Consider the following 23507-nt stretch of genomic DNA (forward strand, 5'->3'; position numbering starts at 1 on the left):
CCATGTAACCAGCGGAGCTGGTCTTATCCTATTGAGTATCGGAGTTTCGATCTTTCCTCTCAGTTGTTTGTGACTAGCGGGGCTAGTCGGTTTTTTTTCTTGAGCGGAGCTTCTCGTGATTTGTTTTCTAAATCGTTGCATGCATCGAGAGTTTTTAAGGAAATAAATGTGGGAAAGTATAAAATCCATTTGGTTTAAAAATTGTTTATTTTTGTCCACTCACGCTAACGTATTTTATGTACTTTCCCCTAGGCCCTTCGGTTTCAAATGCCCAGTTTGCAGGCGAATTGGTTGAGGTCGGGCGTACACGGAGTTGAGGCATAGTCAACAGCATGGCTTCCGCATCTGCCTTTGAATTAGGTTTTCCTCTTATACCTTTCTGTTAGAATTGCTCTGATTACCTATGGGATTTATGCTATTCGAGTTGAGATGTGTGTTTTTTGAATTGGCGGCTGATGTTGATTTGGGGAGCAGGGTGGCTCCAGGAGTATAAGGATGAATTGATTGAGAAGTGTAAATGTTTTCTACAGGTTTGGGTAGCCCATTTTAGGGGAAGTGCCGCCAAATTTTTGGTAGAATTTCTTCTAAGGTGGGCCCCGCAGGGTCACTTCGGATTTCATGGTGAAATCTGGGGCGGGTCCTGTCATACAATCATACCAAATTAGAACCAAGAGTCCTTAATCATTATTTGGGGACCATCCAACACTAATGGCCAACACCACAAAAACCACTATCAAGATAAACCAAAAACGAGAAACAAAAACATCTATTCAAATGTTTCAAATCCCAGATAATAATCCGTAGGTATATATAGTTTCCAATCCCACTATGTGTTTACCAATCTCAATCATATGATCATACAAGACTCACGACCATGGATTATGTTTGTGGCATAGGGTACACAAATTTGCACACAATATATAGGGCATTTGTTTCTCCTTACCACCAGTTCAAATAAAAGGAAAGTCTTTTCAAATTAATCATTATTGTGGTGACTATTTAACACAAATGGCCAACACCCAAAAAACCACCATCCATGGCATCTACAAAAAAAGACCAAAGCCTCGATTGATGGTATCTAAGAACATCTCCAATGGTGATATCAAAATACTTGAGTCAAATTTAAATTTGAAGGCTGACGTGTCAATTGTCAATTCTGACAAATTTTGCTCCAATAAATATGTTATATTTAAATATTATTTTATTATTTTAAAAAAAAATATTTTAATAGAAAGAAAACTATTTCTCTCTTTGTTGAGTTTCTTACTTTCTTCTTTATCTCTTCTGATCTTCGCTCTTCTTCTTCTTTGTTTTTCTTTTTTTCTTTCTTTGACAACAAAAGCTAGAATACCAAAATTTCCATTACTTCAATATCCAAAAGATACAAACTTCAATTAGCTTCAGGCAACCTTTGGAGGTTTTCTGGTCTAGTCATGATTATAGACAGGTATTTGGGCAAGGTCCTGATGTGGGAGACCAATACAGATTTACAATGGAAATGAAGAGTCTAGATTGGCTTCCGTAAGGGAAGTCGCCTGAATATGAACTTGAGAGGTCACATTTGGCAGCGAAATTGAATAGCTATGCAGCAGATCTGAGTTCTAGATTTTTGGCTCAGTTTTTCGATATTTGAGTTATGGGTTTCCTGATAGAATTAGTGCATTTTCTAGGACATTGATATTCCACTTCAATTGATGGATGAGATTCTGGAGATCATTCGATCCCTGAGTGTTGCTTGAGAAGATGCAGTACCAGAAAACGAAAGAGAAAGAAAGCTTTGTAGGGGAAGAAGAGAGAGAGAAGGAAGAAAGAGAAATAATGATAAAGAAAGAAAGACATATTGAATTGGACCTGTAAAATTTGACAGTAAATTTGAGAATTGTCAACCACGTGGGATCCATGTGGATTTGACCAATGCGTCGGAAATGATTTAATCAACCATTTCTTACCGTTTTATTGTCCATCTGTCATTTGACATCTTTATTGGAGAGGGTCTAAATATATATTTTTTTGCAAATGCAGATAGAACAAAATTTAAGTATGAGATTAACTCGATATGTAGCCCTCATACATAATAATATAATTATATCTTTTGTGACTGATAATTTATTTTTATAATTATTAAATTTACTAAATTTGATTTGATAAATTCACTGAACGACTCTAATTTGATAAGTACGACCGAATCATCAAAGTTTTCTATATAATCGTGGTAAACCAATTATAGAAAAATTTCAAATAAAGATATCATTGTACTTTCATAGAAGAAGCGTACCGTTGGTAGCTCCTGTTTAGGTAACTTCACCTGAAGGGAAACTCCACCTAAATGTCAAATTCGGCAAATAAAACGTGACGGACATTACTGTACACCTAAAAGAGTGTGCATCATAAACTCTCACCAGTTCCCGCCGTAGACCACCGCAAAAACCGTGACGGCACCGCCGTGCCAGTCCTCCCTCCACCACGTGTCACCCTGTCGCTGGTGTCACCAAATTTTCAACCCCCGTCTCCATCAGCGTTTCAAAACATGTGGAAGCAATCGGCTCAAATCACATAAGATCATTAGTCAAAAAGGAAAAATCATTATTAATTTTCCGAACCCAATCAAAAACCGCCTCTTCGTAATTTTTAAAGGATTTTTAAATCTTATAATTATATTTAGCATATTCTCTCTCCCGCGTATAGAAACTCGCCAAAATTGTCATAGTCTGGCTTTCTTCTTCCTCGGTTTAAAACCAAACAAACAGACAACGCAACCCTCTCAACAACGAAGCTTCCTTCAAACCGCAATTCTCTCCAATCCCCATCTTCTAAATCTCCCCCTCCCTCCTCTCAAACCCTCCAAAACCTCTCTCTCTCTCTCTCTCTCTATTTTTCGCTAGCTCTCAATCTAATTACAAACTCTTTAATTTCATCAAATCTGGTCGGCGCAGCCTCCGGTTCGGTCTCTGGAACTATGTCAGAGACCGAACAGCAGCAGCAGCAAGTAGTGCTCCGAATCCCCGACAATGCCCTCTTCGGGAAATACGAGCTCGGCAAGCTTCTCGGCTGCGGCGCGTTCGCGAAGGTTTACCACGCGCGAAATGTGTTCACCGGGCAGAGCGTGGCCGTGAAGGTGATCAACAAGAAGAAGCTGAACGGAACCAGCCTCATGTCGAACGTGAAGCGCGAGATTTCGATCATGCGGCGGCTCCGCCACCCCAATATCGTCAAGCTCTATGAGGTCATGGCTTCCAAGAGCAAGATCTACTTCATCTTGGAGTTCGTCAAGGGCGGCGAGCTTTTTGCTAAAGTTTCAAAAGGGCGGTTCTCGGAGAATCTCAGCCGCAAATACTTCCAGCAGCTGATCACCGCCGTCGGGTACTGCCACTCTAGAGGAGTCTACCACCGCGATCTGAAGCCGGAGAATTTACTGGTAGACGAGAACGGGAATTTGAAAGTTTCGGACTTTGGACTCAGCGCGGTCACGGGTCAGATCCAACCCGACGGGCTCCTCCACACGCTTTGTGGGACCCCGGCTTACGTTGCGCCGGAGATTCTGACCAAGAAAGGCTACGACGGAGCCAAGGTGGACATTTGGTCCTGCGGTATTATTCTTTATGTATTGAACGCCGGGTATCTGCCGTTTAACGACCCGAACCTGATGGCCATGTACAAGAAGATTTACAAGGGGGAGTTCCGGTGCCCAAAGTGGATGTCGCCGGATCTGAAGCGGTTCTTGGGTCGGATTTTGGATACCAACCCGATGACCCGGATCACCGTCGATGAGATCCTGAACGACCCGTGGTTCAGAGGAGGCGGCGAGTACAAGGAGATCAGTTTCTACGACGAAGATTACGATAAAGGCGAGGAGGAGCAGAAGGCCATTACGAGCTTGAACGCTTTCGATATCATTTCGTTCTCGGTGGGTCTGGATCTTTCCGGGTTGTTCGAATCGAGTAACCCGGTTCAGGACTTGGAGCGGATCGTGTCGTCGGAGTCGGTGGAGACGATGGTGGGGAGAGTCGAGGAGTTCGCTAAACAAGAGAAATTAAGAGTGAGGAAGAAGAAGAATTGGGGAATGGAGATGGAAGGGCAGAATGGTAATTTGGTGGTTGGAGTCGAGGTGTTCCGGTTGACGGAGAGTCTGGTGGTTGTGGAGGCCAAGAGAACAGGCGGGGATTCTGGGCCTTTCCACGACACGTGGAAGAAGCTCAGGTCCCGCCTGATTTTGGGCCGCGAAGAAGTAGTCGAAGACCAATCTTCAATTGCTTCTTCTTCTACATCTTCTTCTGCTTCTTCTTCAGCTGTACTGTTGATCGAGTGATTTTGGGAAAATGGTTCTGGGTACATGACGATTAATAAGAAGAATGTGGTACTTTTGTGATGGGAATTTGGTTGTGCTTGAAATAAATTAGCAGAAGATAGTCTAGAGACTACAATGTACAGAGCTTTTGTGTAAGTGAGGGCTTAATTAACAGAGAATGAAGGGTTGGGACTAGAGCTCTCAACTCTGACTCTTGTTTTTTTGCATTGCCTAACTATTTGTATTCGTTGTTTTTGATCTTTAATAACTGATCGTATTTCACTTGATTATTGGGTATGTTCATCTCTGTTCAATTGTTCTTGATCTTTGATATTTCTTCTCAACGATGTATTGAGGGTTGGTCTGCGATCTTCTTAGTTCAAATCTTTGATTGCCTACACCTTATCGAGATAATTTGTCAAACATATTACTCTCATCTTATAACAGAAAGAGAACTTCATGCCAGTTTTCTTTATGTTTCAATTGTTGTTGATTCACTTTCTTTGAATCAATTTATCGAACACGTTACTCTTACTCTTATTGTCAAACTTGAGTGTTTTACACTTTTTTGTGTAGAAAAAGCAATGAATGAGCCATAGTTGATCAGACATTGCCGGTCTTCACACGGAGATCGACATCGACAACTGTAAACTCTTTTTAGCTTGCTTGTCAGTAGAACTCTAGAGACCCAAAGATCTCCCAAAAGACTTGTCAAATGTGAAACAAAGGGTTTGTTGCTGTTTAGAGCAAGTGCAGCGGTTGCACTTTGCCCGGGCAAAAGCAAGGAAAACCGACGTGGTGACCGGGCAAGAGCAAAGTTGGTCCTCCACCGGTGAAAGTTTGCCCAGCCATTTATTGGCTTTTCTTGACTGAGGGGAAGAAAAAAGGCAACACAGTGACTTTTTTCATGACTGGGGAAGAAGGGGGAAGAAGGGCTGCCAGCTCGGCCCGAGGATTGACGTGAAGCGACAGGACCAGCAGGCCGTCCACTGCAACGCGCTGAAGGCAGCGACTGGGTCACGAACGGACGACGCGTGGCGCTGCAAATCCCGGGCGAGTGACTCCACACTCTTGTCGTGTAGTGGATCTGCTTTAGGCCAGCATGTGCCACGTGCTGCAGAGCTGTTGGGTCATTTTGAAATGGCTGCCTAACGGTCAAGAAATCTGATCCGTCCATTTCAATTAAGAAGAGGATCCAACGGTAACTAATTAATAACTATATATGAACAGTGTTTTTTGGTGAACAGTGAAAAAGGTGAACAGTGTTGACCGGGCAAGAAAAACAACGGAACAGTGTTGACCGGGCAAGAAAAACAACGGGTGCAAACCCATGTCCAGTGGCAGTGAATAGTAACTTGACCAGTCGAATTCTTGACTTCTCGACTTTGCCTTTTCTTGACTACGGGTGAACTTGCTTTTAGGGTTGGCAGGGATTGAATGATGAATTATGGACCAGTTGTGAGCTGTCTACCTAATTTTTATTGAATGGTCTAAGCTGCGTTAAACATCTTTGACCAAAAAAAAGAAGCTGCGTTAAACATGTTCATAATATAATAAATACATATGATTGGGATTGATTGTTAATCGACCTTTATTTAGGAGCAAAATGATTAAAATAAACATGCATTTGTACTCCCAAATATTACAGTAGGTCATGTTGAGGATGGTCAATGATTAAGATGGAAACAATTATTTTGGTCCAGGCTGGTAGGAATGTTGGATCGGCAAATCGCAGAACATGGGTGTTTTTGCCGTAATATTTTCAAATGTAGTATCATGACTTCATTATTCATCCAAACCAGAATATTTAATGATTTGAATCATTCAAACTCCAATTACTGGCAATGATACAAAGAAGCACCAAAACAACATTATAGGCATGAATAATGAAAGATTAGTTCAAGTAAAGAACTGAGACACTCTTGAGTTCGGTTGTAGCTGTAAAAAAGGCTTAACAATTAACTTGCTACTTCAGATTTTCTTTTAGCCAATCTACTACGTTAGGTTGTCAAGATTACATTGTAAAAGTAATTTGTTTTTGTCCATTTATCTGTTTAAACAATAACCGTGGAATAGTCAATTTGTTAATCTTGAAAACTTAGATATAGCGCACTTGAAAGAAATTTTACAAAAAATTGACCTAGCTCTGCTAGGATTTACTCGAAGGCAGAGGCTTTCGACAAAATTCTCAAACATGGCCGGTAATGGTGAACCTCCGACTAGGAGGCAAGGAGTTTATCCTCTTCCTTTTTCTGGTGGGATTGAGGCAAGCGACGGGGACTTTCTCCGGCGGGCCTTTCTGCTTTTTGCTTTATGTTTTCTCCTCGCTTATTGGATGGAGGAGAGATTGGCGGTGGTCGATGCTGATGGTGCAATCGTCGAGATCGTCAGATGGTGGTTGGCTGGGCTGGGATGTGTGTTGGAAGCCGGGATCGAAGGTCTACTACAGATGTGGTGATGCAGCGTGGGTTTCGGCTGGATTTTGACGCTGCTTCTGGGGGACGAGATGCGCCATGCGGCGGTGGTCGGAACTTGGTGGGGGAGGAGGATCGAAGGAGTCTTGGTTGGGAAGCTTTGATCTTCAGATGGTGTCAGCTTTCTTTGGCGGCGGCGCGAGTTGTCAATGACAGTGGCCCGAAACTTGCGAACTGTTACTGGATTGTGGATGACGGTGCCATACAAAGCTGGGACGACGATGATGACTGGCCCGATATCGACAATACAATCGTCGGTGGCGCTTGCGGGCTGGAGCAGCTGAATGCTAGGGTTTCAGGTTATTGGGCCTTTAGTTGGGCTTTGGGACTAACCTGGTCTAGTCTGGTTTGGGCTTTCTTTATTTTATTTTGTATGTTGATTTTAGTCACTCTTCCTAGCTTCATTTTTGAAGGAAGTGATGTCTAATTTTTTGTTTTTTTGAATTTGGGGAGATCGCAAAGACCGGGTGCTCGGTTGTACCTTTTATTTTACGAGCTTCTGAGCATATGAGTTTTTGTTAGAATAATGGTGCGTGAACTTCCTAAAAGGTGGATGTACTCTGGATTGCAGAGTTCTATTTGTCTAGAATATGATCATTGTAAGTCCTAAAGGACGGCTCTTTACTGTGGACCCCATAGGGGTGTGTCGTTTGATACTGCTTGCTAAATTATAAAATCGGGCTGACATCTTTCGATTCAAAAAAAAAAAAACCTTGAAAACTTAGATAGCAAGTTGGTTAAAATTTGAAAACTACAATAACCAACTGGCCATGATGTCAATATATATATATATAGGAATTTTCTCAGGTGCGAACGTCCGTACCGAATTTTCGGTACGGATTTCCTGTTTTCGACCACTTTCCGGCCACATTTTTACATCTTAACCGTGTAGTTTTTAGGTCCTAGTGTATAGATCACCTCTACAAAATTTCAGCCAATTTGGTGATTGTTAAGGCATCCAAAACTGCATTTTACACGAACGGACCGAATCTGTCGAACCGGAACCGTTCGTATTTATAATGGTAAATTGCAGTTTTGGATGCCTTAATTGGCTGAAATTTTGCAAAGGTGATCTATACACTATGACCTAAAAACTAAACGGTTAAGATGTAAAAATGTGGCCGGAAAGTGGTCAAAAATAGGAAATCCGTTCCGTCCGCTCGGTACGGACGTACGCACCTGAGACAGACTGTGTATATATATATATATATATATATATATAAAGATGATATATGAAGCTTTCACTAATACTAGTCAAATGAATATATCCAATTATATTTGTTTGTCATTTATTTTTCGCGATTGTGTCTGATTTAGCTTGCATTTAGAGTGTTGAAATAAAGTTCCTCTCTTAAAGTTAGAAGCCGTTCTCCCTCTCTCTCACCTAGGGTTAGGGTTACAGTTGGGGTTTTCTTTGCTTTTCTTCAACGCAACCATGAGTTCCGTTGATGCCATGGCTGCTAGGCTAGCCTCATCTCTTGCCATCGCCGAGGGAAAGAGACAGGTCGATCTCCGACCTACACAAAGATAAGATTTGAGGCAATTGGAGGTTTTCATGGTGGGGAAACTTCTTACTACCCATGACTACAAGATCAGATCGTTTTTGGGGATGTTCCACAATGCATGGCGAATCAATGGCTCTCTGCAGGTGGAGGAAGCGGAGGGTCAGCGGGTTTTATTCACTCTGTTGGACCCTACAGATCAGGTTCAGATCTGGCGAGGTGCACCGTGCGGATACAATCACTCCCCGATGGCTCTGGCTTGCTATGATGGTGTGATGTCGGTCGAAAAAGTCCCTATTCTCATGGTGTCCTACTGGATCACTCTTCAGGGGATTCCTCCTACTTTTCAATCTAAAAGAGTGATGACTATGATCGGGTACACTCTCGGAGATTTCCAGGAGATTGACAAGACCGGGAAAAAGGTCGGCAAACTCAGAATCTGGGTCGAGATTTCCTTGAATCGGCCTCTGCCATTTAAGCGCTAGTATGAGGTGGAGTTTCAATGAAAATTCCGGTATGACAAGCTTTTTGGGCACTACTCCATCTGTGGCTTGGTGTCTCACGTCGGTTTGCCGTGTTCTGGCTCGGCGTTGGGGCGGTGTTGGAGGAGGACGATGAATAGGCAACGCAGACTGTGCTGGGATCACAGACTGCAACACCTGTAGATCAACATGGAGGGCTGCAATTGAATGCAGGTTCGACGGCCTCGAGCTCTAGCGTTATTGATGAAGTTAACGCTGCCATGAGAGCTAGGGTTTTGGTCAATGGCCAAACCCTAGTATTTCAAACTCCCATCCCTAATCAGATGTTGGAGCCGCCTCTGAGTTCCTTTTTGAACAAGCCTCGCCTGCAAGTGGTGATCCGTGAGCTGTAAGAAATGGCAATGACACCGGAACAAATCACTTACAAACATCCGAACCGGTCAGAAGATGGGGTGACTATTTCGCCAGAGAAATTGAAACTGAGTTTGGCAGTGTGTAAGCGGAATTTGAACCTTGAACCTGAGTGCCTTGGTTTGGTTCCAGTGATGCAGGAGGAGGCCAGCTCTGGTAGTGGAAAGAGGAAGAGAGGTAGACATGCTGGCAGTAAGTATAAACTACTGTACGAGGAGAAGAAGAAGGCTTCATCGTCCTCTGAGGCTGGTGACAAGAAGAAGATCTCCAAGAAGGACACTTTGAAGGTGCCTGCTACTAGTACAAGCTCCAACTCGAAAGGGAAGGAGCTAGCTATTTGTTAATTTTATTTATTTAGGGTTATGAGCCTATGTGAGTATGAACGAGCTTCCATGTTTCTTCTATGGCGTTTCTAGTACCTTGCTTGTATCACAATTGCGTGATTGACAAGTGAGGGCTAGTTGAATGATTTCATTTCCTTAGGAGGCGAGGTTGGTTCTATTCTTGTATAGGCTCGCTTAATTGTGAGCGTCCCAGAAATCCTTAATGGTTTGCTTTGGTTTACATAAGTAGTTTGGATTTTTATGCAGGATTTCTTATATAAGCTTTGTAGACTTATATATATGTGTGTGTGTGTATAGAGAGAGAGAGAGAGGCAGAAAAAAGAAAAAATAAAAAGAGAGAAAAATAAAAAAATAAAAAGTGAGGGGTATAATAGTCATTTTAGGACCTGTTGTGTGAGAATTAGAAAGAATGAAGACCAAACTGTTTAATTTTAAAATTTTGGACTAAACTGTTTTTCATGCAAAAGTATGAGGAGTAACGAGTATTTAGTCCAAAAAAATATATTGAATGCGAAATGTAGAGTACTGATTATGTATTATCTTGCAAATGCAAATGGTGTCTGTGCAGTTTTAATAGGATTTGCTGCATTATTAATTATATATATATATATATATATATATATATATATATATATATATATATATATATATATATTTTTTTTTTTTCAGAAGAAACATAAACACTTTATTGAATCGGGCTTCGGTACAATCAGAGATTAACAAATACACCAAGAAATTAGGTGGAGATATAAAAGCAAAAAAACTTTAGAATGAAGCACCCAACCAGCTAAATGGCTAGGTGAGCAACTTCATTCTTTTCCGTATAAATGTGTTTAAAATAACAACCTAGTGAATTAGCAAGGAAAAGCTTTAGATCCAAATACAGCAGCCGAAGATTGGGATGAGAGTTTGAAGGTAGATCAATAGAAGCAGCTAATTGAGAGGAATCTGTCTCAAATCTCACTACTAGAAAAATGGCCATAGGCCACGCCCCTACTGCGCACAGTTTAATAAGAGTGTCCTTTATTGATATAGATGGCACTGTTTTATTTCCGTTTTATTTGTTTGATTGCCATGGATACGTGTAGCAAAATAAACGGCAAAGTGGGTATATCAAATTTATATTATTTATATAAATATCCACAAGGAGAAAACACTCCAATTGATTCAAAGTGAATAAATTTTTAAAATTCTGGAGTAGGGTTCCTGGAGTGGGTGACTCCATTAGGGGTGAGAGAAGTAGAGAGAAGATTGGAGATTGTGTGAAGATGAGAGAAAGTTTGAAAATTGGGGTTATAGAAAGGGAAAGATTACATAGTTATGCCATATAATTGAGAGCTTAGAACATAGTTGAGACTAAACTAATTGGTCAGTGCTAGGGAGATTCAGAAGAGAGAGAGAGAGAGAGAGTAGATTGAGCAGTGACATAAGAGAAGAACAGTAGGGAGAAAGGAAAAAAATAGGAAAGATTCTTAGATAAAAAAAAAATGAATTAAGACATGCTTCAAAATATTCCAGCTGGCATCCTCCGTAACGGAGCTAACATCTCCAAGTACCAATCTTCGGTCGGGATGAGAACCTTCGGTAGTGTTATGAAGTTTTTCAAACTTGACTACTTGAGGTACAAAAGTTCATAATGGCTGAAACATCAAATATTATACGGACGATTTTCCCTTAAACTTAACAAACTTAGTTTTAATCCAATTTGAGACCCAAATCAGAAATTTATGAAAAGGGAAAATTTTGCAAACAGTACACCAAGTAAAGGCCACTAATAATTTCTATACATAAAGTTCCAAACCAAACATTTTGGTACACGGAATTTGAAGACCGACCTGCTTTCCGTACACGACGTCAATTGACGTCGTGAGATCTCTGCCAGCTGGCATACTTTTAGGGGTAAATTGGTCTCTACCTCTTTCTTACTCTGACCACCCAACTCTATCTCTCTTACTTTGGCCACCCATTTATCCCTCTCACAGCTATATCCGATCAGTATTTCACGGGCGGCTGAAACAACACCACCACCACAACCACAAGTAGTAGCAGCGGCGGCGCCAACATTCAGAAGCAGCAGCTGGCTGCCATTTGCGACTGGTTAGTCACCGAGAAAAAGCACAACAAGCAGAGATCCAAACCCAGCCATGTGAGCTCTTAACCTTTGGATATATCATCAAACTAATTACCTGATAGACGTGTTCGAAATAATCAAGATCAGAACAACCAGTGGCTTCAGAAACAACTAGTTTTCAAAATGGCATCCCATCTCCCTAATCATCCATACATAGAACAATGAGTCTCTACAATATTACGTGAACTAAATATAGAAATGAATATCGATTTTTGAGAAACCCTGCTTGATTTCAGCTGGAGTTGCAGTCACACCTATAACAAGAATCAAAATTAGATTATGTGATGGGATTTTCAATCGGGAATTGAAGTATTGTGGTATCGAAACGCACCTCTTCGACAAGGTTGGCTAGCTGCAAGAGAGTACCTCTGGCGTCCATCAACAATGCGTTGTAGGCTCAGGGAGGCGATCGGAAGGCTTCACCGGAGCGAATTGGTGTTGAAGAGAAGAGATGGGCGTAGGGATTGTGGTGGTGATCGGTAAGATTGACCCAAACATGCGGTGGGTTTGGTGGGTGTGGATTTGGATGGTGGAGGACATGCGGTGGTCGACGGATTGAGCTTTTAGCCAGGTTGACCCAAGTGAAAGTGAGAATCTTACAAACAATTAGGTGGAATCTTACCCAAAGTCCACATTCATGTGTTGGCTGCATGATCCAACAACCATGAAGGAACAAGATTATTAATTAGCTGCCGATGATCTCAGAACCCTCTACGACCCTGAGGTAATAATTGGAAGAAAATCGAACACCTGATCTAGCTTAGTCAATAATCTAATTATCTTATATTGTGGTGACCCGAGGGAGGGGTCCTACAACGCCGCGACTCCGAGCCAATGAGAAACCGACATGTCACGAATGACATCCCGATACTCATCAACCCGAAACCGTAAGACCTTTTGGGTTTAGGTTATTGGTTTACAAAACATTTTCTTGGACAAATCATTCTAGCAACCGAACAACATATTTTTAAAAGCGGAATTTAAAGTGGGCTAAAGGATTTGGGCTTACAATAGGAGCCCAATTTGGAAAATAACAAATCACCAAGTAAATACAAGTATGAGAGACGCGCCGCAGGGTTACGGGTCTCCCGAAACTTTGTAAATAAGTGAGTAGAAAACAAATAAATAAAAGAAAAGTAAGTAAATAAGTTGCTTGAAAATCCAATAAGGAACCAAAACCTTCTTTTAATAAAGTCAAAGAGAAATGCGCCAAGTCGGGTCATGTGCCTCCTCCGTATGCTCCCCGACCACATACTCGAAACCTGCACACTGTTGTAGGGGTGAGCTTTCGTCCTCGCTTGCCTAATAGGAGCCGACCCAACCATGCTAGGTTTGAAAGATAATATACTTGAAAATATTTACTACATAATATTGTGCACGTTTATCGAAAATATTTTAAAAAGAGGCAACCACAAACATGTGTTCTCTTTTATAAAACATATGCAGCATGCTTCACACAACTTGGAGCTCCGAGATACTTACCTGCCGGCTAAACTCAAACAAATCGGTGACCGACCTGGTTCGTCATCCTTCGAGAACCGGCCAACTACTCTGTAGTACTTGTGACTACAAGTAGCGAAAGTGTCCATTTCCTGGCCCTGAGTCTCCTATGACTGGTTCACTGTCTGTACTCACCCTTCCTCGACAAACATAGGAGCACGGCCCCCTCCGGAGGTTCACAGTTATCGACACCGTGGGATCCCTAGGAATCTACGCGTCTAGGTCCCATTCACTTTCAGGTCACAAGTACAAACATACGATGGGTACAGTATCTCAACATGCAAGTCTAGCCTCGGTTTTCGTAATAAGCAATTATCAGTTATGGAAACACGGATATCACGAGGCATCGACTAATGAACAACCAAAAGCATACTTGCAGGCAACATATTATTATACTAGAGCATTCCACATATAGAAAAGCCTCTAACAGGGAAGGGACAGCTCACCCTACCTGGAATTGGAGTGCTCGTCCACATTCAGGTTCGTTCCCGAGTTTCGATCATTTGTCCAAATCCAAGTGCACACGCTCGAGTCCTTTATAATAAAATTAAACCAATAAGTAACTTGACTTCATTATAACTCAACTAACTGAGCAACCAAAGCATTTACTTAATTTCCTTATAGTCCATCGGATTATCCTTTAATCGAACAATGATCTAGAACTTGTGTTTGTAGAGATCTTCCTTTAATAGATAAATTCTATTACCCATTCCCAAATAATCCAAATGACTAATGTAGCATTTGAATCATTTGAGATATGGCAATTATATTTGGCACTTTCACCTTCATTTCTTTACCCTTTTTACTTTAAGAAAACAAATGGCAATTTCCATTCCCGAACGTTCTACTAAATAAATTTCTTTCAATTTCTCGGGATATGGAGAAATTAACAAAGCTATGATTCGAAATTAAATTTTATGTCAACTCGTTGGACCTTTCTATTTTCTTGGTATACCTTAGCTTCCTTAATTTTCCCTTGAAATCGTCAGAATATTTACTAAACGAACTTCTTTTTAAGTTCGGCCCAATAATCATTAGCCAATATAACTTCATTTCGGATACCAATTCCTTATGAACTTGAGCAATTTACATTTTCGTTAACAATAACCAACTCACTTCTTTTCTTACAACCGTGGTATCCGGAATGATAGTTATAGACATTCTTATTTTACACTTCAACGTTGATAACGGATTTTTGCTAATTCACAAGACCAATTTCCTCAATACTAAACTGATTTCATCCTTTTCCTCTATCACGCAAGGTTTCCAACATAACTCAAACAACAAGTACCACTTTCGTTTCTAATATTTCACATAACCATGATTTCACCGAGTACGCACAATATACGGCAAAAACAAATCCAAATACCCCTTACCATTCTTCTTTTCCAAATTAGAAGCCGAATCGTCGAAGCTGCACTCTACCACCATTAATCCTTCAGATTCCCTAGTACGCAAAAATAGGATCAATAATCCATTCTAAACCAATCCATATCCAAAACAAAGTCTCGAGTTTCTTACCATTCCTTAACATCAACGTAACTGACCCAGCAGTCTCCTCCTCCCTTAAAACTTCCAAAAACGCAGAGATCCATAGCCCTTTCACAATCCAAAATCAAACAACATAATTAGGGACTCCATTTCTCGTCAACCCAGAAGCTCCAATCAAAGGAAAAACACAAAGATTACCTAATAGAGGCGGTCTGAAGCTCCAGCAGCCATGAGCAGCGGAGCTAGCTTCTCCCACGTACCAGCGGCAGCGCGTGCGGCGGCTCTGGTCGAAATCGGAGGTCGGGAGTTTGGGGTTTCGAAAGATAGTGTAGCTCCGACTTCATTTATGGAGGTGTTGAACCTCAATTCGAGCTGGAGACTAGAAATCGAAGGCATGCAGAGCCGAGAGCTCCGGTGATGCTCGAACGACGTCGTCAGGCATCGGCGGGCAGAGGGGTTTCTGGGTTTTGCTCACTAGGGCTTGCTGAGTCTGACGGTGGTGTCGATATGGCGAGGTGCTGGTCTGAAATCGATGGAGGTTGAGGGGCAGCAGCGTCGCAGCCTTGGGTGGTCGCGGGTGGAGGCCGGAGGCGGTGCATGTCGATGGTGAGGCTTGGGCTTGGGTCGGATTTGGGTGCTGGATCGATTGAAGGTGGCGCGCGTGATGAAATGGTGGCCGGAGATGGTGTTCTTCGGTGGTTACAGAGGGAAGAAGAAGAGAGAGGGAGCGAGAGCTCGGGGGAGAGAGAGAAGGACGCGCGGCTGAGAAGAGAGAAAGGGAGAGTTTAGGTTTTTGGGTTCCTAAATTCCTATTTATACTCGTATGTGAAATGTCCATTTTGCCCTTGCAACGAATTACGAAACTCTTCTAGCTAATTGCTTTCGGTTTTGGGTTCGTAGCTTTTCTTTTACTCGTTTTTCGTCGGAAATTTCCTAAATCACTTCTCGACTTCGTCCTAGGCCCAAAACTCAATTTTGTAAAAATTAAAAATCCAAAACTTTGTTACAACTCAATTTATCATATTCGAAAATTCAACAAACGGTCGCCTCACTAAACTTCTGTAACCTTCTAGGCCCAGATGAAAGAATCTCGGCCCAAACCTTAAATCATAAGGCCCAATAGGTGGTCTCGATACCAAAACAATCTCCGAAATCGATTTCTTCACTTAAATTACCTTGCGAAAAATCTTATTGGCGAGAAATTACCTTCTAAAAATTAAACAAAATTTTCTGGGGCTCACATATATTACTCTTTTGGCTTCTGAGGAAAAGAAAAGAGATGGCTGGGATTGAGCTTGGTGGGTGTGGATTTGGAAGGAGGAGGACATGCGGTGGTCGCCGGGATTGAGCTTTCTAGGTTTGGGTGTGGGGAGAGTGGCTCTGGGGAGATCTGTTTTTTCTTCTTTTGTTTTTTTTTTTACCAAAAAAATGAATCAGAGTATGAGAGTACTAAATTACCCTTTAACAAATGAACAATGACATAAGAGTTAACGGCGTCATTGACGTCGTGTCTACATAGTGGGTCGGGCTCAAAAGTCCATGTACCAAAATGTTCGGTTTGAAACTTCATGTATGGAAATTATTAGTGGCCTTTAATTGGTGTACTGTTTGCAAAATTTTCCCTTATGAAAATGGCTGTGCAAGAAGCCTAGTCATTTAAAAGGATGTTCAGTCAATTAGATAAATTAAATGGGCTAACCAAATTCCTCTAGAAAAGGGCTGTGAAGAAGCCCAGTCATTTAAAAATGATATCCAGTCCATGAAAAATTTAAATGAGCCAATTTGGTTGTTCTGACTGTTAAATATAAATTATTTTTCATCACATATATGAATAAATTTTAGGGGTAGAGACATTTCCATTTTATTGTCAGGGTTTAGAGTTTAAGATTTGGTTATGCAAGAACTGAACTGGAGCAGTGATCCAATTCGCGGTTTACAGTTGGGTCTGGTTTTAAAGGCTTCGTGCTTTGGGTGGTCGCCGTTGAGGTTCAAAGGAGTCCGGTAAGTACCAAACGAATCTGTTCTCAGTTGAAATTTCTTTTAAGATAAGCTCATAGCGATATGAGATATTGGGTACATTTGGTATGGAACGAAATGCCATTAGCTTCATCTAAACTGTGAATTCGGCATTGAAAGGACTTTGCTTGATTGCAAAGGACTGTGTTTTAATGAAAAAGAATATGTTTTGTGAGAATTTCAGCTCAAACTGATATATAAAGATGCTTCATTTTTTAATTCCTGCTGTGCCCATGAGTTGTCTGAGGTATTGATGATGATTTCTTATTGTGATATTGAGAATATTTGGTATGGGTAGATTGTTAGGAACTTCATCCAAACTGTGGGTTTGGTATTGGAAGGACCCAATGTAATGGCCTAGCCCTAATAATTTTCTATTTTTTCTATTTTAAAAATAAATTTCTTTTTTTTCTATAGCATACAACTTATCTCTTTTTTGGTAATTGATTTCCTCAACTTTATTTTCTTTAATTCTTGTTTCCTTTGTTAAATAAAAATTAATTTAGAGTTTTAGAAAGATAGTTAATTAAATATAACCACATTAACTAATATTTATAAATGTTATAACTTATAAGTTAATTTTAATGGTATCCTCATTCAATACATATTTGTTAGAAAGAAAAAAATATGAGAGCTCTTGCGCTCTCCCCTTTGCGGCGGCTTAACCTAGGGTTTCGCCGTCTGATTTCCTTGGCCTGCGTCGATGGCGTTAGTGGTCCTTGGCTGTCGAGTCCTTTGGATTCGAGAATCCCTCATCTTCAACCATCGGGTTGTTGCACTCTCATCTCTGCGCGTTGGCGATGGAATTCACCCTCTACGGGCGTTACCCATGTCGTTGATGCTCTCTGCATCAGTGATGGTGATGGACGGCGGTGCTGTGGTCTGGTGGACCCGAACCAGACATGGGATCCTGGTCCTATCATGGAAAGAGGCACTGAGTTGGGGTCCTCTCCGATGGTGGCGATTCGGCGTCTTGGTGCTGATCTGTTGCTTCGATGGTGGTTGGTGACCCCATGTGCAGATCCTCTCCGGCGGCGGTTCTGGATGCATTTGGTTTTGCGGTTGGGCTCTTTGGACTCTGAGGGTTGGAGGATTTGCGCTTCGGCCTCCAGGTGGCTAAGGGATCCTCGATCTGGTGTACGCCTGGCGTTGTCAGAGGTGCAACGGTGCAGCTCCGGGGAGCGGCGATGCGGATCTGGAAGGATGCTCAGATGTTTGGGTGTCCAGAATTGGGCTGCAGCCAGGGTGCCCAAGTGGTTGGGTGCCCAAATGAGATTATGTTGGGCTTGGACCTTTGTCAAGTTTGCCTCGGCAGATTTGATTTTGGATTCGGGCCGGATTTGGAGCCGTATTTGGGAACCCGGTGGTATTCCTTTTCAGATTTTGGATCCGAGACAGCTGCTCATATCGATCTGGTATTGGTTCTGGTTCTTGGGAGTTCGTTTGCTAATTTTCGAGTTTCTGACACCCTCGGTTACTTTCGAACTCCTGGTGAGCGAATCACCTCTTCTAGGTGTTCATATCACCGGTTACAGTTACTATCATATTTACACTGCTCTTGTGACATATGCAATGCAGCAATGTCGTTCGGCATCAAGTCACATCCCGATTACTTTTCATTCTAGATGTGTTTGTGCATCTTGTTATCATTTATTGTTTTCCTACATTTTAGATGCGTTTGTGCATCTTGCTATGTTTTTTGTTTTTCTTTCGATGCTTTTACATCGCTACATGTACTCATCAGTTTTCACTTAATATATTTTGTCGTCATTCCCTTCAAAAAAAAAAAAAGTTAATTTTACATGCGTCGAAGGGGTTTATTTTGGGCCTAGGAAGCCTTTAGGTTCCCCTTGACAAAGTCAAAAAAAAAAAAAAGATTCTAGGATTTTATTACTAGTTTTAGTTAAATTAGGTTTCCTTGTTTTAGTTTAGGACTAATTTCAGTTTACCCCCTGAGGTTAGGGGTCGTGATCATCATGTTAGTCCCTCTAGTTTCAATTTAATCATGTTAGTCCCTGTACTCTCAAATTTCATCATCCGTGTCCAATTTTTAGACTTCCGTCCAAATTGGACGTTAAATCAGTCCAGTGGGCCCCCTTTTGGGGGTAAAATGGTCATTTTGAGCTCCAAATTATATTAAATTTTTTTTTTTTAATTCTGTTTCCTTTTTTTTTTTTTTTTTTTTTTTTTTTTTTTTTTCTGTTTCTTCGTTTTTTTTTTCTTTGCTTATTTTTTTTCTTCTGTTTCTTTGCTTATTTTTTTTTATAATTTTGTCTTCAACCTATACTATAAAGTGAAGAATAATAGGATATATCCCCAACAAAGTGAAGAAATATCTGTAAAATATGATTAAAAAAATAAATACAGATATTTCTTCACTTTATTGGGGATATATCCTAAAATTCTTCGTTTTATCGGAGATATATCACAAGTTATAATAGGTTTATAAAAACAAAAACAAAAAATACTCTAGGTGTTTCTTTTTTATTTTTTATTTTTTTAAATTTTTTCTTCAACCTATACACCACAAGTTATAATAGGTTTATAAAAAAAAAAAAAAATACTCTAGGTGGTTAAAAAGTCGCTCGCTGGTCTACGATATTTGTGATATATCTTTGATACAGTGAAAAATTTTAGGATATATTTGTAAAATATATCTATAAAATATAATAGGTTTATAAAGTGAAGAATAATAGGATATATCCCCAATAAAGTGAAGAAATATTTGTAAAATATGATTAAAAAATAAATACAGATATTTCTTCACTTTATTAGGGATATATCCTAAAATTCTTCGCTCGCTGGTCTACGATATTTGTGGAACATCTCCGATAAAGCGAAGAATTTTAGGATATATCCCCAATAAAGTGAAGAAATATCTGTATTTATTTTTTTAATCATATTTTATAGATATTTCTTCACTTTATTGAGGATATCTTAAAATTCTTCACTTTATAAACCTATTATATTTTACAGATATATCCTAAAATTCTTCGCTTTATCGGAGATATATCACAAATATCGTAGACCAGCGAGCGGCTTTTTAACTACCTAGAGTATTTTTTGTTTGTTTTTATAAACCTATTATAACTTGTGGTGTATAGGTTGAAGACAAAATTATAAAAAAATAATAATAATAATAAGCGAAGAAAAATAAAAAAAATACAAGAAAATAAAAAAAATGCAAAAAAAAAAAAAAATCTTTTTTTTTTTATAGTTTTTTTTTTGTCTTGAAATGACCATTTTAGCCCTCAAAAGTCAGACTTAACGGTCCAAATTGGACGGAATAGTAGAAATTGGACACGGATGATGAAATTTGAGAGTACAGGGACTAACATGATTAAATTGAAACTAGAGGGACTAACATGATGACGACCCCTAACCTCAGGGGGGTATTTTTTTTTTTTTTTTGATCGGGTTAGTTGTTAGTAACTCACACACCCATGCAGTGATATCCCAGCGCCAGGACACCTGCACCGACATTGCGGCGAAAGCCTGGTAAAGCCAGACTAATCCACTGCACCGCAGACGCACGAACCCAAAGGGTCCCTCAAATCTGCTGGCCATGGGATGGAGCTGGGATTCGAACACTAGACCTGGGGGTTACAGACTAGGCCATTCGACCAACACACCACACCACGGGATGGAGCTGAAATTAGTCCTTTAGTTTATAAGAAATTGTTATTTACCTTTTATATTCTATTAGATTTAGGAATTTTGCTTTATGTAAGCACCTTGTTAGATTGTAGTTAATTTTAAAAAGCTTTGAGATATTGAATAAAAAAAACTCCTAAATTAGAAAAGTTTCTCTCTTGTTTCTTTTTAGCTTGTTTTATTTGATTTTGACGCTTCACGAAATCATGTTTCTACCATGACATGCTTCCGACATCTTATTCAATCAATCTTGTTTTACCATTTTTTATTTCAATAAATCCTAACGATGTGCATGCCTAGAGTTAAGTCTATTACTGACACAAGCATGAATAATAAAACTCAGGCACCTTCAAATCATGCAAAATACAATTGCAAGCATCTAAAAGTTCATCCTGGAGGTAAAAGGAAACACAACAGTTTTATTCCTGTACAGATTCTTACTGGGTAAGGGTACAAGAATATTATTACAAAAAGTAAGATTCAAGAAACTTAAACACGAAACCAGAAGGAAATGCGGTTGCATTTAGCACATGCAATAAGCCTTTTAATCCCATAGGTTACCACCCTATGGGACGAGTGTAGTCTCGTGAGGGTTTCCAGCGATGCTACCCACAAACATCCATCAGTTCCTGGAGAAATCAAACTCTTGGTGACAGAGATAACTTATGTATCTCTGTGGTCTCCTCCAACTGCTGGGCCACATCTGGCAGGTTAGGTTCTTGAGCGATCTCCTCTGATGATGAGAACAGCTGCGAGATCTGTGCTTCTGCCGATGGGAATGGCAGCGGTACCTTTTGTTCTATGGACGGGTCAGTCAATGGGTCGGGAAGCTTCTACACCAGCGTGGCAGGAGTATCAGATCTGGCCTGAGTTAAGGTCGTTGCCTCGTAACGGAAATTGTACGAGTTGATCCCCGTGTACAGACCGTCATCCTTCTTGTACACGACGGTCTTTCCATTGTAGAGCACATCCCTCTGATAGTAGGAATAAGGAACGTCACAAGAACCCTTGGTGGCTACGAGGCTCACAGATATAGAAGTTCTTGGCAGCACGACAACCGAGTAGGTGGTCTCCAATGTATTTTCGGTTGTGATAGTTTCTCCCCACTCATAGGATCCGGAATACTCAGCAGTAGCAGTGACCTCGGTGCCTCCAATGAATGGAATTTTGAACGAGGCCGTTACACTCACTCCCGCCATCCATGAATGACTAGTACTCCATGTGCTGCTCTTACTCTCGACATAGGCGAACTTGAATTCTACAGTGTTTTCTGCATCGGTGTTGTTGCTGGCGTTTGCTGTGGCTGTTTGGCTCCAAAACCAGTTGGCTTGCAAACTGTCTCTTTTGAGCGTGTGCGCAGGCGTGCCAGCACCGTGGGGTGCAGTCATCGGGGTAGTCCCTTGACCTGACTTCTTCTTCAAGCGTTTGTGGACGAGGAGAGCACCAACCTTGCCACAAGGTTCTTCTCTAGCCTTACGGATAAGGACTTTCTGCCTTACGGATAAGGACTTTGGGTGTGATCTCTTCGCGTCACCGAATCGATACTTAGTATTGCAGACTAAGCAGAGCAATCACTGGGAAGTTTGGAGAAAGCACGGGTTGCGCTAAAGCGTGACTTTAGCTTCGCTGGGTTGCGAGGGCGTTACCCTTGCTTCGCTGGTAGTAACGGTGGCGGTTGCGCTCGCAGTCAGCTCGCTGGGAGACTGGGACTGGAAGTACGGTCGCCGGGTTGGTCTGGTGATGCTGACAGTCGGCTCTTGGAGAGACTAGGACTGGCGCACGGTCACCGGGTTTCAACAAGGTTGAAGGTTTGCTCCGGGGAGGCTTTGTAATCGCTAGGATTGATTGATATGAGAGAGGTCCTTAATTCGTCCTTGAAACCTGGTATATATACCTAGGGTTTTGACTGCTCCTTGTTGTAGAAGGATTATTGATTGAAGTTTCCTAGTCAATCTCTGCTACTTGACTCCAATAAGGTTTCGTTTTCCTCATGGATTCCGGAATGGGCGAAGCTGTAACCCAAACCCCAGTAGGCTTATTTTTGGGCCGCAGGTATCGGCCCGCTGTGCTAGATCCACTAAAGGATATTGCCAAAATTACTTTTGGGCTCAAACATTGCCCCCCCAGACCTCGAAATCAGGCTCATGAAAATGTAACTGATTGAAGGGGACTAAAACGACGCGTTCAATGCTTGAAACGATGTCATTAATGAGGGTTGCGTCCTTTCACTCGCGAAACGCCTTTCTGTCGTATCGTTTCCCTCACAAAATCTCTTATTTAAATCCGCAGCCACTTCAGACCTGTCACATCAGAAACTCTTTTAGTCTCCTAAACCCAGAAACCCTCTTTTGCACACATTTCCTCTTCGAAACCCAGAAATGGCTCCCCCAAAAAAGATAGTTATCGATCAAGAAGAAGAACTGAATGAACAAGCCGCCCATTCTTGGGGAGCCAACATCGGTGCCAGCCTGATCCTCCAGACCATTATCCAGAGACCCCTGCTCCTCAGACTCTCGAACAACCATGCCGGACTGGGTCCAACGCCGCGAGATTCTTTCCCGGCCGACGCCAACGCCAACGCCTTCTATGGCTTACCTGTTTGCCGCCCCATCCCAGTGCTCCGAAGGACTCCTGGGGATTTTACCAGTTGGAGTGCCCCTAATCATCGATCAAAAATAGGGCATTGGCCATCTTTTATCAGTGCGGCGGAGCTTTCCTGGTATCGTGAAGCGCGAGCTCGAGATCTGGCTCGCTGGAACGCAGCAGGTATCACCCATACTATCGATCTTTGTTTTCGTCTTCCGCGCGGTGGCAATCGTTCGCCACTCGCTGCCTTTCTCTGTTTTTGGAACACCGCCACCAACACCTTTGATTTTCGATTTGGCCAAATGAGTATCACTTTATTGGACATTCTCACCATCACTGGCCTACCCATCGACAGCGAGCCTTATCTGCATGGCCAATTCGAATCTGATACCTTTACTTTCACCATGGCCCAAAATGGTCGCAGCGCTCATAGCGGCTCCTATCCGCGGTGGTTGGCTTATTACCGCCAGGAGCACAATGCGACTGGCGGGATTGCTTTCTTGGAGTACTGGCTCTGTAAGTTTATCTTCTGTACTTCCTCCTGTAAGCCCACTGGTGCCTGGACCTTTCTGGCAACGGCCCTCTACAACGGTTGCCGCGTGGGATTAGGACAACTAGTGCTGGGTGCCCT

The 23507-nt window shown here is 41.5% G+C and overlaps 1 protein-coding gene across 1 annotated transcript; it reads left to right on the forward strand.

Annotated features, from left to right (window-relative positions):
- The first annotated feature begins 2727 nt into the window (after positions 1 to 2727).
- Positions 2728 to 4575, forward strand: LOC133731621 (CBL-interacting serine/threonine-protein kinase 11). Its single transcript, XM_062158997.1, has one exon. The coding sequence runs from the start codon at positions 2957 to 2959 to the stop codon at positions 4304 to 4306; it is 1350 nt and encodes a 449-aa protein (XP_062014981.1). The 5' UTR covers positions 2728 to 2956; the 3' UTR covers positions 4307 to 4575.
- Positions 4576 to 23507: the final 18932 nt, after the last annotated feature.

Source organism: Rosa rugosa, chromosome 2 (genome assembly GCF_958449725.1).
Source record: "Rosa rugosa chromosome 2, drRosRugo1.1, whole genome shotgun sequence".
Taxonomy (NCBI): Eukaryota; Viridiplantae; Streptophyta; class Magnoliopsida; order Rosales; family Rosaceae; genus Rosa; species Rosa rugosa.

Bases quoted from the DNA above. Each gene is read 5' to 3' on its own strand.
- LOC133731621 (XM_062158997.1), top strand. From the start codon at position 2,957: ATGTCAGAGACCGAACAGCAGCAGCAGCAAGTAGTGCTCCGAATCCCC.